The sequence below is a fragment of the Salvelinus fontinalis genome, chromosome 18, assembly GCF_029448725.1.
Source record: "Salvelinus fontinalis isolate EN_2023a chromosome 18, ASM2944872v1, whole genome shotgun sequence".
NCBI lineage: Eukaryota > Metazoa > Chordata > Actinopteri > Salmoniformes > Salmonidae > Salvelinus > Salvelinus fontinalis.
In genome coordinates, this window is record NC_074682.1 from 61533879 (window position 1) to 61549970 (window position 16092).

The 16092-nt window shown below is 45.2% G+C and overlaps 1 protein-coding gene across 3 annotated transcripts in view; it reads right to left on the reverse strand.

The window, feature by feature from the left end:
• Positions 1-5917: 5917 nt before the first annotated feature.
• The window catches only part of LOC129815843 (lysine-specific demethylase phf2-like), a 278038-nt gene continuing 267863 nt past the window's right edge, over positions 5918-16092 (reverse strand). For all 3 annotated transcript variants that reach the window (XM_055870000.1, XM_055870001.1, XM_055870003.1), the window contains 2 exons: positions 8135-8507; positions 5918-6427 (listed from right to left, as the gene is read on the reverse strand). In XM_055870000.1, the coding sequence (XP_055725975.1) occupies positions 6339-6427; positions 8135-8507 (462 nt within the window). In that variant the 3' untranslated portion in view covers positions 5918-6338. The remainder of the gene's footprint in view (positions 6428-8134; positions 8508-16092) is intronic.

The window sequence follows — 16092 nt, forward strand, 5'->3', positions numbered from 1 at the left end:
TGTAGTAATGTAGTAATGTAATGTAGCTGTGTGTAGTAATGTAATGTAGCTGTGTGTAGTAATGTAATGTAGCTGTGTGTATGTAGTAATGTAATGTAGCTGTGTGTGTGTAGTAATGTAATGTAGCTGTGTGTGTGTAGTAATGTAATGTAGCTGTGTGTGTGTAGTAATGTAATGTAGCTGTGTGTAGTAATGTAATGTAGCTGTGTGTGTGTAGTAATGTAATGTAATGTAGCTGTGTGTAGTAATGTAATGTAGCTGTGTGTGTGTAGTAATGTAATGTAATGTAGCTGTGTGTATGTAGTAATGTAATGTAGCTGTGTGTGTGTAGTAATGTAATGTAGCTGTGTGTGTGTAGTAATGTAATGTAGCTGTGTGTGTGTAGTAATGTAATGTAGCTGTGTGTATGTAGTAATGTAATGTAGCTGTGTGTAGTAATGTAATGTAGCTGTGTGTATGTAGTAATGTAATGTAGCTATATGTAGTAATGTAATGTAGCTGTGTGTGTGTAGTAATGTAATGTAGCTGTGTGTGTGTAGTAATGTAATGTAGCTGTGTGTAGTAATGTAATGTATGTAGTAATGTAATGTAGCTGTGTGTAGTAATGTAATGTAGCTGTGTGTAGTAATGTAATGTAGCTGTGTGTATGTAGTAATGTAATGTAGCTGTGTGTGTAGTAATGTAATGTAGCTGTGTGTGTGTAGTAATGTAATGTAGCTGTGTGTATGTAGTAATGTAATGTAGCTGTGTGTATGTAGTAATGTAATGTAGCTGTGTGTATGTAGTAATGTAATGTAGCTGTGTGTGTGTAGAAATGTAATGTAGCTGTATGTAGTAATGTAATGTAGCTGTGTGTGTGTAGTAATGTAATGTAATGTAGCTGTGTGTATGTAGTAATGTAATGTAGCTGTGTGTATGTAGTAATGTAATGTAGCTGTGTGTAGTAATGTAATGTAGCTGTGTGTAGAAATGTAATGTAGCTGTGTGTAGTAATGTAATGTAGCTGTGTGTAGTAATGTAATGTAGCTGTGTGTAGTAATGTAATGTAGCTGTGTGTGTAGTAATGTAATGTAGCTGTGTGTAGAAATGTAATGTAGCTGTGTGTATGTAGAAATGTAATGTAGCTGTGTGTAGTAATGTAATGTAGCTGTGTGTAGAAATGTAATGTAGCTGTGTGTGTGTAGTAATGTAATGTAGCTGTGTGTAGTAATGTAATGTAGCTGTGTGTAGTAATGTAATGTAGCTGTGTGTAGAAATGTAATGTAGCTGTGTGTGTAGTAATGTAATGTAGCTGTGTGTGTAGTAATGTAATGTAGCTGTGTGTATGTAGTAATGTAATGTAGCTGTGTGTAGTAATGTAATGTAGCTGTGTGTATGTAGTAATGTAATGTAGCTGTGTGTATGTAGTAATGTAATGTAGCTGTGTGTATGTAGTAATGTAATGTAGCTGTGTGTAGTAATGTAATGTAGCTGTGTGTAGTAATGTAATGTAGCTGTGTGTAGTAATGTAATGTAGCTGTGTGTATGTAGTAATGTAATGTAGCTGTGTGTATGTAGTAATGTAATGTAGCTGTGTGTAGTAATGTAATGTAGCTGTGTGTATGTAGTAATGTAGCTGTGTGTAGTAATGTAGCTGTGTGTAGTAATGTAGCTGTGTGTGTGTAGTAATGTAATGTAGCTGTGTGTGTGTAGTAATGTAATGTAGCTGTATGTATGTAGTAATGTAATGTAGCTGTGTGTAGTAATGTAATGTAGCTGTGTGTAGTAATGTAATGTAGCTGTGTGTAGTAATGTAATGTAGCTGTGTGTAGTAATGTAATGTAGCTGTGTGTAGTAATGTAATGTAGCTGTGTGTGTGTAGTAATGTAATGTAGCTGTATGTAGTAATGTAATGTAGCTGTGTGTGTGTAGTAATGTAATGTAGCTGTGTGTATGTAGTAATGTAATGTAGCTGTATGTAGTAATGTAATGTAGCTGTGTGTAGAAATGTAATGTAGCTGTGTGTAGTAATGTAATGTAGCTGTATGTAGTAATGTAATGTAGCTGTGTGTAGTAATGTAATGTAGCTGTGTGTAGTAATGTAATGTAGCTGTGTGTAGTAATGTAATGTAGCTGTGTGTGTGTAGTAATGTAATGTAGCTGTGTGTATGTAGTAATGTAATGTAGCTGTGTGTATGTAGTAATGTAATGTAGCTGTGTGTATGTAGTAATGTAATGTAGCTGTGTGTATGTAGTAATGTAATGTAGCTGTGTGTATGTAGTAATGTAATGTAGCTGTGTGTGTGTAGTAATGTAATGTAGCTGTGTGTATGTAGTAATGTAATGTAGCTGGGTGTAGTAATGTAGCTGTGTGTGTGTAGTAATGTAATGTAGCTGTGTGTATGTAGTAATGTAATGTAGCTGTGTGTAGTAATGTAGCTGTGTGTAGTAATGTAATGTAGCTGTGTGTATGTAGTAATGTAATGTAGCTGTGTGTGTGTAGTAATGTAATGTAGCTGTGTGTATGTAGTAATGTAATGTAGCTGTGTGTAGTAATGTAATGTAGTAATGTAGTAATGTAATGTAGCTGTGTGTAGTAATGTAATGTAGTAATGTAGTAATGTAATGTAGCTGTGTGTAGTAATGTAATGTAGTAATGTAATGTAGCTGTGTGTGTGTAGTAATGTAATGTAGCTGTGTGTGTGTAGTAATGTAATGTAGCTGTGTGTGTGTAGTAATGTAATGTAGTAATGTAGTAATGTAATGTAGCTGTATGTAGTAATGTAATGTAGCTGTGTGTAGTAATGTAATGTAGTAATGTAGTAATGTAATGTAGCTGTGTGTAGTAATGTAATGTAGTAATGTAGTAATGTAATGTAGCTGTGTGTATGTAGTAATGTAATGTAGCTGTGTGTGGTAATGTAATGTAGCTGTGTGTGTGTAGTAATGTAATGTAGCTGTGTGTATGTAGTAATGTAATGTAGCTGGGTGTAGTAATGTAATGTAGCTGTGTGTGTAGTAATGTAATGTAGCTGTGTGTATGTAGTAATGTAATGTAGCTGTGTGTAGTAATGTAGCTGTGTGTAGTAATGTAATGTAGCTGTGTGTATGTAGTAATGTAATGTAGCTGTGTGTATGTAGTAATGTAATGTAGCTGTGTGTGTGTAGTAATGTAATGTAGCTGTGTGTATGTAGTAATGTAATGTAGCTGTGTGTAGTAATGTAATGTAGTAATGTAGTAATGTAATGTAGCTGTGTGTAGTAATGTAATGTAGTAATGTAGTAATGTAGCTGTGTGTAGTAATGTAATGTAGTAATGTAATGTAGCTGTGTGTAGTAATGTAATGTAGTAATGTAATGTAGCTGTGTGTGTGTAGTAATGTAGCTGTGTGTGTGTAGTAATGTAATGTAGTAATGTAGTAATGTAATGTAGCTGTATGTAGTAATGTAATGTAGCTGTGTGTAGTAATGTAATGTAGTAATGTAGTAATGTAATGTAGCTGTGTGTAGTAATGTAATGTAGTAATGTAATGTAGCTGTGTGTAGTAATGTAATGTAGTAATGTAGTAATGTAATGTAGCTGTATGTAGTAATGTAATGTAGCTGTGTGTAGTAATGTAATGTAGTAATGTAGTAATGTAATGTAGCTGTGTGTAGTAATGTAATGTAGTAATGTAGTAATGTAAGGCCAATCCATGTTATTTTGTTCTTCAGTTGTTTTCCAGGCAACACAGTCTAATAACAAGTAAACAATGGTTAAAAACAAACAGAAAACAAACATGTGTCTAATCAAATCAAAAAGACTAATGTCTATATATTCACATATATTTTGTTTATAATAAAAAACTAGTAGAAATGTATAATAATGAAGTATTAAGGAAAAGGATACAAAAAGTATTCCTGTAAAAGGCTATGTACAAGCTACATTCTACATACTGTACTGTGAATAACAAGCCATAGAAACGATGCATATTTCAGGCTGCTGCCTGAAAGCCAACAGAGAAGTGAAAGTATCCCCACGGTGAGAGAGCTGGATGAGGCCTATCATTATAGATCACGTGGGATTCATCTCCAGGAGATTAGTGTTTTAATATCCTCCTGCAGTGAGTTAGATATGGGCCCTGGCCACTACATAGGGAATAGGGCCCTGGCCACTATATAGGGAATATGGCCCTGGTCACAACATAGGGAATAGGGCCCTGGTCACTATATAGGGAATAGGGCCCTGGCCACTATATAGGGAATAGGGCCCTGGCCACTATATAGGGAATAGGGCCCTGGTCACTACATAGGGAATAGGGCCCTGGTCACTACATAGGGAATAGGGCCCTGGTCACTACATAGGGAATAGGGCCCTGGTCACTACATAGGGAATAGGGCCCTGGTCACTACATAGGGAATAGGGCCCTGGTCACTACATAGGGAATAGGGCCCTGGTCACTACATAGGGAATAGGGCCCTGGTCACTACATAGGGAATAGGGCCCTGGTCACTACATAGGGATATGGGCCCTGGTCACTACATAGGGAATAGGGCTCTGGTCACTACATAGGGATATGGGCCCTGGTCACTACATAGGGAATAGGGCTCTGGTCACTACATAGGGAATAGGGCTCTGGTCACTACATAGGGAATAGGGCTCTGGTCACTACATAGGGAATAGGGCCCTGGTCACTACATAGGGAATAGGGCCCTGGTCTAAAGTAGTGCACTACATAGGGAATAGGGCCCTGGTCAAACGTTGGTCACTATATAGGGAATAGGGCCCTGGTCTAAAGTAGTGCACTACATAGGGAATAGGGCCCTGGTCTAAAGTAGTGCACTACATAGGGAATAGGGCCCTGGTCTAAAGTAGTGCACTATATAGGGAATAGGGCCCTGGTCTAAAGTAGTGCACTACATAGGGAATAGGGCCCTGGTCTAAAGTAGTGCACTATATGGGGAATAGTGCCCTGGTCTACAGTAGTGCACTACATAGGGAATAGGGCCCTGGTCTAAAGTAGTGCACTATATAGGGAATAGGGCCCTGGTCTAAAGTAGTGCACTATATAGGGCTCTGGTCTAAAGTAGTGCACTATATAGGGAATAGGGCCCTGGTCTAAAGTAGTGCACTATATAGGGTACCATTTGGGATAGAGAGTTTCAATTGAGTGGCAATACAGTCATTGATTATGGAATATTGATATGGAAATACCAAATAAATCCTTATTAAATAATGCATGACAATAATCCCACATTATATCCCTTTAAGGATAATTTACTGTCCGCTGTGGTAATATACTTTATGTGCTAATTTAGAACAATAATACACAGTTGGTTATTCCTTGACAGTCTTTAAGTAGCTAATTCATACGCTCTATAATCACAATATCTATCTTAAGATAGTTTTAAAAACGGAAGTAAATGGCACATTGTGAAATAATGTGGATATGTTTGGGGTGTGTGAAAACATTCGTCCCAAAGAAAGACCCCATTTCCTGGTCGTGTCTCTTCGTTTACAAACGATTCAAACTACCAGAGACATCCGGTTGAACACATCATCATATTGACTCTGACAAATCCCTTCGTTGTTTTATTAAGTGCCTTTTTTTGGCGTTTCCTTTTCCCCGTCTACGACACGAAACAGTCTACTAGAACAATAAATATATCGGAACTGATAGTGCTTAGCAAAACAAAGGAATAGCGCGGAGGTGAATGTATCTAGTGAAGGTCTGGGTCTCTAGCGAGGAGAAATACAGTGTTAACATTCCACTCCTACTCCTAACTGGGGGTGGAATGTTAGCACAAACAGACTGGATTTCAGGCTAAGTCTGGTCTGGTGGAGGATAGAAAGCAACAATTTTTTCCTAAATTCTTAAACAATATTGGAAGGTTAATGATAAGCCAAATCCAAATAGTAGGAATGAATTGTCTATAAACTACCTTTTAACCCCCCCCCCCCCCCCCCATAAGTGTCATCCACCTGAATACATATAGGGGATACTTTCAGGGTCCTGGACTGCAATGTACTTCCTGGCCGCGTCCCAAAGGACAGCCTATTCCGTTTATAGCGCACTACTTTTGACCAGGGCCTTATTGGTGACCAGGGCACTATAAAGGGAATAGGTTGTCGTTTAGGCTGAAAGCCCTAGTTTAAACGCAAACGGACTGTAGTAAAATGACATATTTTTCTTAAAAAATATTTCTAGCAATTATTCTGTACACTTTTTTAAGTAAAAGGCAAAACCAATGTTGACTGTTTTTCAGTCTGTCTGTTAGCCCAGCACCAATCACAGGAAAGGAGATGGAGACGGAGTCAGTTCATAGGCTAAGAGTACTGCAGGAGCCAATGGCAATGCTCCTCGGCGAGTCACTTCCTGTTACAGGAGGAGCTTCCCGTTGCGGTGGATCTTGAGGATCTTTCCCAGTCTCTGTTTGGCCGTCGCCATGCCTTTCTTCAGCCGCTTCGCTGAGGGGCACAAAGAGGCAGAAATCAGAAATCTTTGAAAAATAAATGTGGACTTCAACAGTGACTATCTCTTAGATTGATTAGTAATGAGGGCACAAGTATAAATATAGTAGGGGCACCAGTGTATATAATAGGGGCACCAGTGTATATAATAGGGGCACCAGTGTATATAGTAGGGGCACCAGTGTATATAGTAGGGGCACCAGTGAATATAATAGGGGCACTAGTGTATATAATAGGGGCACCAGTGTATATAATAGGGGCACCAGTGTATATAATAGGGGCACCAGTGTATATAATAGGGGCACTAGTGTATATAGTAGGGGCACTAGTGTATATAGTCGGGGCACCAGTGTATATAATAGGGGAAACCAGTGTATATAATAGGGGCACCAGTGTATATAGTAGGGGCACCAGTGTATTTAATAGGGGCACCAGGATATATAATAGGGGCACCAGTGTATATAATAGGGGCACCAGTGTATATAATAGGGGCACCAGTGTATATAATAGGGGCACCAGTGTATATAATAGGGGCACCAGTGTATATAGTAGGGGCACCAGTGTATATAATAGGGGCACCAGTGTATATAATAGGGGCACCAGTGTATATAATAGGGGCACCCAGTGTATATAATAGGGGCACCAGTGTATATAATAGGGGCACCAGTGTATATAATAGGGGCACCAGTGTATATAATAGGGGCACCAGTGTATATAGTAGGGGCACCAGTGTATATAATAGGGGCACCAGTGTATATAGTAGGGGCACCAGTGTATATAATAGGGGCACCAGTGTATATTGTAGGGGCACCAGGATATATAATAGGGGCACTAGTGTATATAGTAGGGGCACCAGTGTATATAATAGGGGCACCAGTGTATATAATAGGGGCACCAGTGTATATAATAGGGGCACCAGTGTATATAATAGGGGCACCAGTGTATATAATAGGGACACCAGTGTATATAATAGGGGCACCAGTGTATATTGTAGGGGCACCAGTGTATATAATAGGGGCACCAGTGTATATTGTAGGGGCACCCGTGTATATAATAGGGGCACCCGTGTATATAATAGGGGCACCAGTGTATATAATAGGGGCACCAGTGTATATAATAGGGGCACCAGTGTATATAATAGGGGCACCAGTGTATATAATAGGGGCACCAGTGTATATAATAGGGGCACCAGTGTATATAATAGGGGCACCAGTGTATATAATAGGGGCACCAGTGTATATAGTAGGGGCACCAGTGTATATAATAGGGGCACCAGTGTATATAATAGGGGCACCAGTGTATATAATCGGGGCACCAGTGTATATAGTAGGGGCACCAGTGTATATAGTAGGGGCACCAGTGTATATAATAGGGGCACCAGTGTATATAATAGGGGCACCAGTGTATATAATAGGGGCACCAGTGTATATAATAGGGGCACCAGTGTATATAATAGGGGCACCAGTGTATATAATAGGGGCATCGGTTTATATAGTAGGGGCAGCAGTGTATGTAATAGGGGCACCGGTTTATATAGGTGAATCGTCCCCGGTCTATCCGGCTCGAAGGACCATTTAGTATCAATTGAAAGCAACAGTTAGTCTTCTTAGCGGTGAGGCGTAAATTACTCGCAAGGCTCTTTACTGAACTTTACCAACAGACAGAATGCTCATGTGGTATTTCCCTGTGGATGAAATCACTTACCTTCGCCCTTTGCGTCACCCTTTCCTGCACCGCCCGCTCCTCCTGCTCCTCCGGCTCCTCGCTCCCCCTTGGCTGTGGTGCTGTTGTTGTTATTGTTGTGAGATGATGGGAATGTGGAGGGTCGTCTCTGTGTAAGGAAGACTCCAGGGGCCATGGGTTGGGGCCCCGCAGCATGCTTCCCTCCTGCCCCAGAGGAGTATTCATGGTCGGTCTGACCTGGCTCGGAGTCCCGGCCCGCGTCTGCTTCTGGAGAACTGCTGTCCCTGCTCAGCTTCCTCACTGGCTCCTCCTCTTCCTCCTCCTCCTCCCTCACGGCAGGAGGGGGCTTCTTTTTTGTGCTCTTCTGCTTTTTCTTGGTCTTCTGCTGCTCCTTCTGGGAGAAACAAATATTAACACAGAACCCCCGAGTCCTGAGGTGAGACAACTAGAGGGACATAACCCTAACCCTGAGGCGAGACAACTAGAGGGACATAACCCTGAGGAGAGACAACTAGAGGAACATAACCCTGAGGAGAGACACCTAGAGGAACATAACCCTGACCCTGAGGAGAGACAACTAGAGGGACATAACCCTGAGGAGAGACACCTAGAGGGACATAACCCTGACCCTGAGGAGAGACAACTAGAGGGACATAACCCTGAGGAGAGACAACTAGAGGATCATAACCCTGACCCTGAGGAGAGACGACTAGAGGGACATAACCCTGAGGAGAGACAACTAGAGGACCATAACCCTGAGGAGAGACGACTAGAGGGACATAACCCTGAGGAGAGATAACTAGAGGGACATAACCCTGAGGAGAGATAACTAGAGGGACATAAACCTGAGGAGAGACAACTAGAGGGACATAACCCTGAGGAGAGACAATTAGAGGGACATAACCCTGAGGAGAGACAACTAGAGGGACATAACCCTGAGGAGAGACAACTAGAGGAACATAACCCTGAGGAGAGACAACTAGAGGGACATAACCCTGAGGAGAGACGACTAGAGGGACATAACCCTGACCCTGAGGAGAGACAACTAGAGAGACATAACCCTGAGGAGAGACAACTAGAGGGACATAACCCTGAGGAGAGACGACTAGAGGGACATAACCCTGAGGAGAGACAACTAGAGGGACATAACCCTGAGGAGAGACAACTAGAGGGACATAACCCTGAGGAGAGACAACTAGAGGGACATAACCCTGAGGAGAGACAACTAGAGGAACATAACCCTGAGGAGAGACAACTAGAGGGACATAACCCTGAGGAGAGACAACTAGAGGGAAATAACCCTGACCCTGAGGAGAGACGACTAGAGGGACATAAACCTGAGGAGAGACAACTAGAGGGACACAACCCTGAGGAGAGACGACTAGAGGGACATAACCCTGAGGAGAGACGACTAGAGGGACACAACCCTGAGGAGAGACGACTAGACGGACATAACCCTGAGGAGAGACAACTAGAGGGACATAACCCTGAGAAGAGACAACTAGATGGACATAACCCTGAGGGGAGACAACTAGAGGGACAAAACCCTGACCCTGAGGAGAGACGACTAGAGGGACATAACCCTGAGGAGAGACGACTAGAGGGACAAAACCTGAGGAGAGACAACTAGAGGAACATAACCCTGAGGAGAGACAACTAGAGGGACATAACCCTGAGGAGAGACGACTAGAGGGACATAACCCTGAGGAGAGACGACTAGAGGGACATAACCCTGAGGAGAGACAACTAGATGGACATAACCCTAGGAGAGACAACTAGAGGGACATAACCCCCGAGGAGAGACAACTAGAGGGACATAACCCTAGGAGAGACAACTAGAGGGACATAACCCTGAGGAGAGACAACTAGAGGACCATAACCCTGAGGAGAGACAACTAGAGGGACATAACCCTGAGGAGAGACAACTAGAGGAACATAACCCTGAGGAGAGACAACTAGAGGGACATAATCCTGAGGAGAGACGACTAGAGGGACATAACCCTGAGGAGAGACAACTAGAGGGACATAACCCTGACCCTGAGGAGAGACGACTAGAGGGACATAACCCTGAGGAGAGACAACTAGTGGAACATAACCCTGAGGAGAGACAACTAGAGGGACATAACCCTGAGGAGAGACAACTAGAGGGACATAACCCTGACCCTGAGGTGAGACAACTAGAGGGACATAACCCTGAGGAGAGACAACTAGAGGAACATAACCCTGAGGAGAGACGACTAGAGGGACATAACCCTGAGTAGAGACGACTAGAGGGACATAACCCTGAGGAGAGACGACTAGAGGGACATAACCCTGAGGAGAGACAACTAGAGGGACATAACCCTGACCCTGAGGAGAGACGACTAGAGGGACATAACCCAGAGGAGAGACAACTAGAGGGACATAACCCTGAGGAGAGACAACTAGAGGGACATAACCCTGACCCTGAGGAGAGACAACTAGAGGGACATAACCCTGACCCTGAGGAGAGACAACTAGAGGGACATAACCCTGACCCTGAGGAGAGACGACTAGAGGGACATAACCCTGAGGAGAGACGACTAGAGGGACATAACCCTGACCCTGAGGAGAGACAACTAGAGGGACATAACCCTGAGGAGAGACAACGAGAGGGACATAACCCTGACCCTGAGGAGAGACAACTAGAGGGACATAACCCTGAGGAGAGACAACTAGAGGAACATAACCCTGAGGAGAGACAACTAGAGGGACATAACCCTGAGGAGAGACGACTAGAGGGACATAACCCTGAGGAGAGACAACTAGAGGGACATAACCCTGAGGAGAGACAACTAGAGGGACATAACCCTGAGGAGAGACAACTAGAGGGACATAACCCTGAGGAGAGACAACTAGAGGGACATAACCCTGAGGAGAGACAACTAGAGGGACATAACCCTGACCCTGAGGAGAGACAACTAGAGGGATATAACCCTGAGGAGAGACAACTAGAGGACCATAACCCTGAGGAGAGACAACTAAAGGGACATAACCCTGAGGAGAGACAACTAGAGGGACATAACCCTGAGGAGAGATAACTAGAGGGACATAACCCTGACCCTGAAGAGAGACGACTAGAGGGACATAACCCTGAGGAGAGACAACTAGAGGAACATAACCCTGAGGAGAGACAACTAGAGGGACATAACCCTGAGGAGAGACGACTAGAGGGACATAACCCTGAGGAGAGACAACTAGAGGGACATAACCCTGACCCTGAGGAGAGACAACTAGAGGATCATAACCCTGAGGAGAGACAACTAGAGGGACATAACCCTGAGGAGAGACAACTAGAGGGACATAACCCTGAGGAGAGACAACTAGAGGGACATAACCCTGAGGAGAGACAACTAGAGGGACATAACCCTGAGGAGAGACGACTAGAGGGACATAACCCTGAGGAGAGACAACTAGAGGGACATAACCCTGAGGAGAGACGACTAGAGGGACATAACCCTGAGGAGAGACAACTAGAGGGACATAACCCTGAGGAGAGACAACTAGAGGGACATAACCCTGAGGAGAGACGACTAGAGGAACATAACCCTGACCCTGAGGGGAGACAACTAGAGGGACATAACCCTGAGGAGAGACGACTAGAGGGACATAACCCTGAGGAGAGACAACTAGAGGGACATAACCCTGAGGAGAGACAACTAGAGGGACATAACCCTGACCCTGAGGAGAGACAACTAGAGGGATATAACCCTGAGGAGAGACAACTAGAGGACCATAACCCTGAGGAGAGACAACTAGAGGGACATAACCCTGAGGAGAGACAACTAGAGGGACATAACCCTGAGGAGAGACGACTAGAGGAACATAACCCTGACCCTGAGGGGAGACAACTAGAGGGACATAACCCTGAGGAGAGACGACTAGAGGGACATAACCCTGAGGAGAGACAACTAGAGGGACATAACCCTGAGGAGAGACAACTACAGGGACATAACCCTGACCCTGAGGAGAGACGACTAGAGGGATATAACCCTGAGGAGAGACGACTAGAGGGACATAACCCTGAACCTGAGGAGAGACAACTAGAGGGACATAACCCTGAGGAGAGACGACTAGAGGGACTAAACCCTGAGGAGAGATGACTAGAGGGACATAACCCTGACCCTGAGGAGAGACAACTAGAGGGACATAACCCTGAGGAGAGACAACTAGAGGGACATAACCCTGACCCTGAGGAGAGACAACTAGAGGGACATAACCCTGAGGAGAGACAACTAGAGGATCATAACCCTGACCCTGAGGAGAGACAACTAGAGGGACATAACCCTGAGGAGAGACAACTAGAGGGACATAACCCTGAGGAGAGACAACTAGAGGAACATAACCCTGAGGAGAGACAACTAGAGGGACATAACCCTGACCCTGAGGAGAGACAACTAGAGGGACATAACCCTGAGGAGAGACAACTAGAGGGACATAACCCTGAGGAGAGACAACTAGAGGGACATAACCCTGAGGAGAGACAACTAGTGGGACATAACCCTGACCCTGAGGAGAGACGACTAGAGGGACATAAACCTGAGGAGAGACAACTAGAGGGACACAACCCTGAGGAGAGACGACTAGAGGGACATAACCCTGAGGAGAGACGACTAGAGGGACACAACCCTGAGGAGAGACGACTAGAGGGACATAACCCTGAGGAGAGACAACTAGAGGGACATAACCCTGACCCTGAGGATAGACAACTAGAGGGACATAACCCTGAGGAGAGACAACTAGAGAGACATAACCCTGAGGAGAGACAACTAGAGGGACATAACCCTGAGGAGAGACAACTAGAGGGACATAACCCTGAGGAGAGACAACTAGAGGGACATAACCCTGAGGAGAGACAACTAGAGGGACATAACCCTGAGGAGAGACAACTAGAGGGACATAACCCTGAGGAGAGACGACTAGAGGGACATAACCCTGAGGAGAGACAACTAGAGGGACATAACCCTGACCCTGAGGAGAGACAACTAGAGGGACATAACCCTGAGGAGAGACGACTAGAGGGACATAACCCTGACCCTGAGGAGAGACAACTAAAGGGACATAACCCTGACCCTGAGGAGAGACAACTAGAGGAACATAACCCTGAGGAGAGACGACTAGAGGGACATAACCCTGACCCTGAGGAGAGACAACTAGAGGGACATAACCCTGAGGAGAGACGACTAGAGGGACATAACCCTGACCCTGAGGAGAGACGACTAGAGGGACATAACCCTGAGGAGAGACAACTAGAGGGACATAACCCTGACCCTGAGGAGAGACAACTAGAGGGACATAACCCTGAGGAGAGACAACTAGAGGGACATAACCCTGAGGAGAGACAACTAGAGGAACATAACCCTGAGGAGAGACAACTAGAGGGACATAACCCTGAGGAGAGACAACTAGAGGGACATAACCCTGAGGAGAGACAACTAGAGGGACATAACCCTGAGGAGAGACAACTAGAGGGACATAACCCTGAGGAGAGACAACTAGAGGGACATAACCCTGAGGAGAGACGACTAGAGGGACATAACCCTGAGGAGAGACAACTAGAGGGACATAACCCTGACCCTGAGGAGAGACAACTAGAGGGACATAACCCTGAGGAGAGACGACTAGAGGGACATAACCCTGACCCTGAGGAGAGACAACTAAAGGGACATAACCCTGACCCTGAGGAGAGACAACTAGAGGAACATAACCCTGAGGAGAGACGACTAGAGGGACATAACCCTGACCCTGAGGAGAGACAACTAGAGGGACATAACCCTGAGGAGAGACAACTAGAGGGACATAACCCTGACCCTGAGGAGAGACAACTAGAGGGACATAACCCTGAGGAGAGACAACTAGAGGGACATAACCCTGAGGAGAGACAACTAGAGAGACATAACCCTGAGGAGAGACAACTAGAGGGACATAACCCTGAGGAGAGACAACTAGAGGGACATAACCCTGAGGAGAGACAACTAGAGGGACATAACCCTGAGGAGAGACAACTAGAGGGACATAACCCTGAGGAGAGACAACTAGAGGGACATAACCCTGAGGAGAGACGACTAGAGGGACATAACCCTGAGGAGAGACAACTAGAGGGACATAACCCTGACCCTGAGGAGAGACAACTAGAGGGACATAACCCTGAGGAGAGACGACTAGAGGGACATAACCCTGACCCTGAGGAGAGACAACTAAAGGGACATAACCCTGACCCTGAGGAGAGACAACTAGAGGAACATAACCCTGAGGAGAGACGACTAGAGGGACATAACCCTGACCCTGAGGAGAGACAACTAGAGGGACATAACCCTGAGGAGAGACGACTAGAGGGACATAACCCTGACCCTGAGGAGAGACGACTAGAGGGACATAACCCTGAGGAGAGACAACTAGAGGGACATAACCCTGACCCTGAGGAGAGACAACTAGAGGGACATAACCCTGAGGAGAGACAACTAGAGGGACATAACCCTGAGGAGAGACAACTAGAGGAACATAACCCTGACCCTGAGGAGAGACAACTAGAGGGACATAACCCTGACCCTGAGGAGAGACGACTAGAGGGACATAACCCTGAGGAGAGACAACTAGAGGGACATAACCCTGAGGAGAGACAACTAGAGGGACATAACCCTGACCCTGAGGAGAGACGACTAGAGGGACATAACCCTGAGGAGAGACAACTAGAGGAACATAACCCTGAGGAGAGACAACTAGAGGGACATAACCCTGACCCTGAGGAGAGACAACTAGAGGGACATAACCCTGACCCTGAGGAGAGACAACTAGAGGACCATAACCCTGAGGAGAGACGACTAGAGGGACATAACCCTGAGGAGAGACGACTAGAGGGACACAACCCTGAGGAGAGACGACTAGAGGGACATAACCCTGAGGAGAGACAACTAGAGGGACATAACCCTGACCCTGAGGATAGACAACTAGAGGGACATAACCCTGAGGAGAGACAACTAGAGAGACATAACCCTGAGGAGAGACAACTAGAGGGACATAACCCTGAGGAGAGACAACTAGAGGGACATAACCCTGAGGAGAGACAACTAGAGGGACATAACCCTGAGGAGAGACAACTAGAGGGACATAACCCTGAGGAGAGACAACTAGAGGGACATAACCCTGAGGAGAGACGACTAGAGGGACATAACCCTGAGGAGAGACAACTAGAGGGACATAACCCTGACCCTGAGGAGAGACAACTAGAGGGACATAACCCTGAGGAGAGACGACTAGAGGGACATAACCCTGACCCTGAGGAGAGACAACTAAAGGGACATAACCCTGACCCTGAGGAGAGACAACTAGAGGAACATAACCCTGAGGAGAGACGACTAGAGGGACATAACCCTGACCCTGAGGAGAGACAACTAGAGGGACATAACCCTGAGGAGAGACAACTAGAGGGACATAACCCTGAGGAGAGACGACTAGAGGGACATAACCCTGACCCTGAGGAGAGACAACTAGAGGGACATAACCCTGAGGAGAGACGACTAGAGGGACATAACCCTGACCCTGAGGAGAGACGACTAGAGGGACATAACCCTGAGGAGAGACAACTAGAGGGACATAACCCTGAGGAGAGACAACTAGAGGGACATAACCCTGACCCTGAGGAGAGACAACTAGAGGGACATAACCCTGAGGAGAGACAACTAGAGGGACATAACCCTGAGGAGAGACAACTAGAGGAACATAACCCTGACCCTGAGGAGAGACAACTAGAGGGACATAACCCTGACCCTGAGGAGAGACGACTAGAGGGACATAACCCTGAGGAGAGACAACTAGAGGGACATAACCCTGAGGAGAGACAACTAGAGGGACATAACCCTGACCCTGAGGAGAGACGACTAGAGGGACATAACCCTGAGGAGAGACAACTAGAGGAACATAACCCTGAGGAGAGACAACTAGAGGGACATAACCCTGACCCT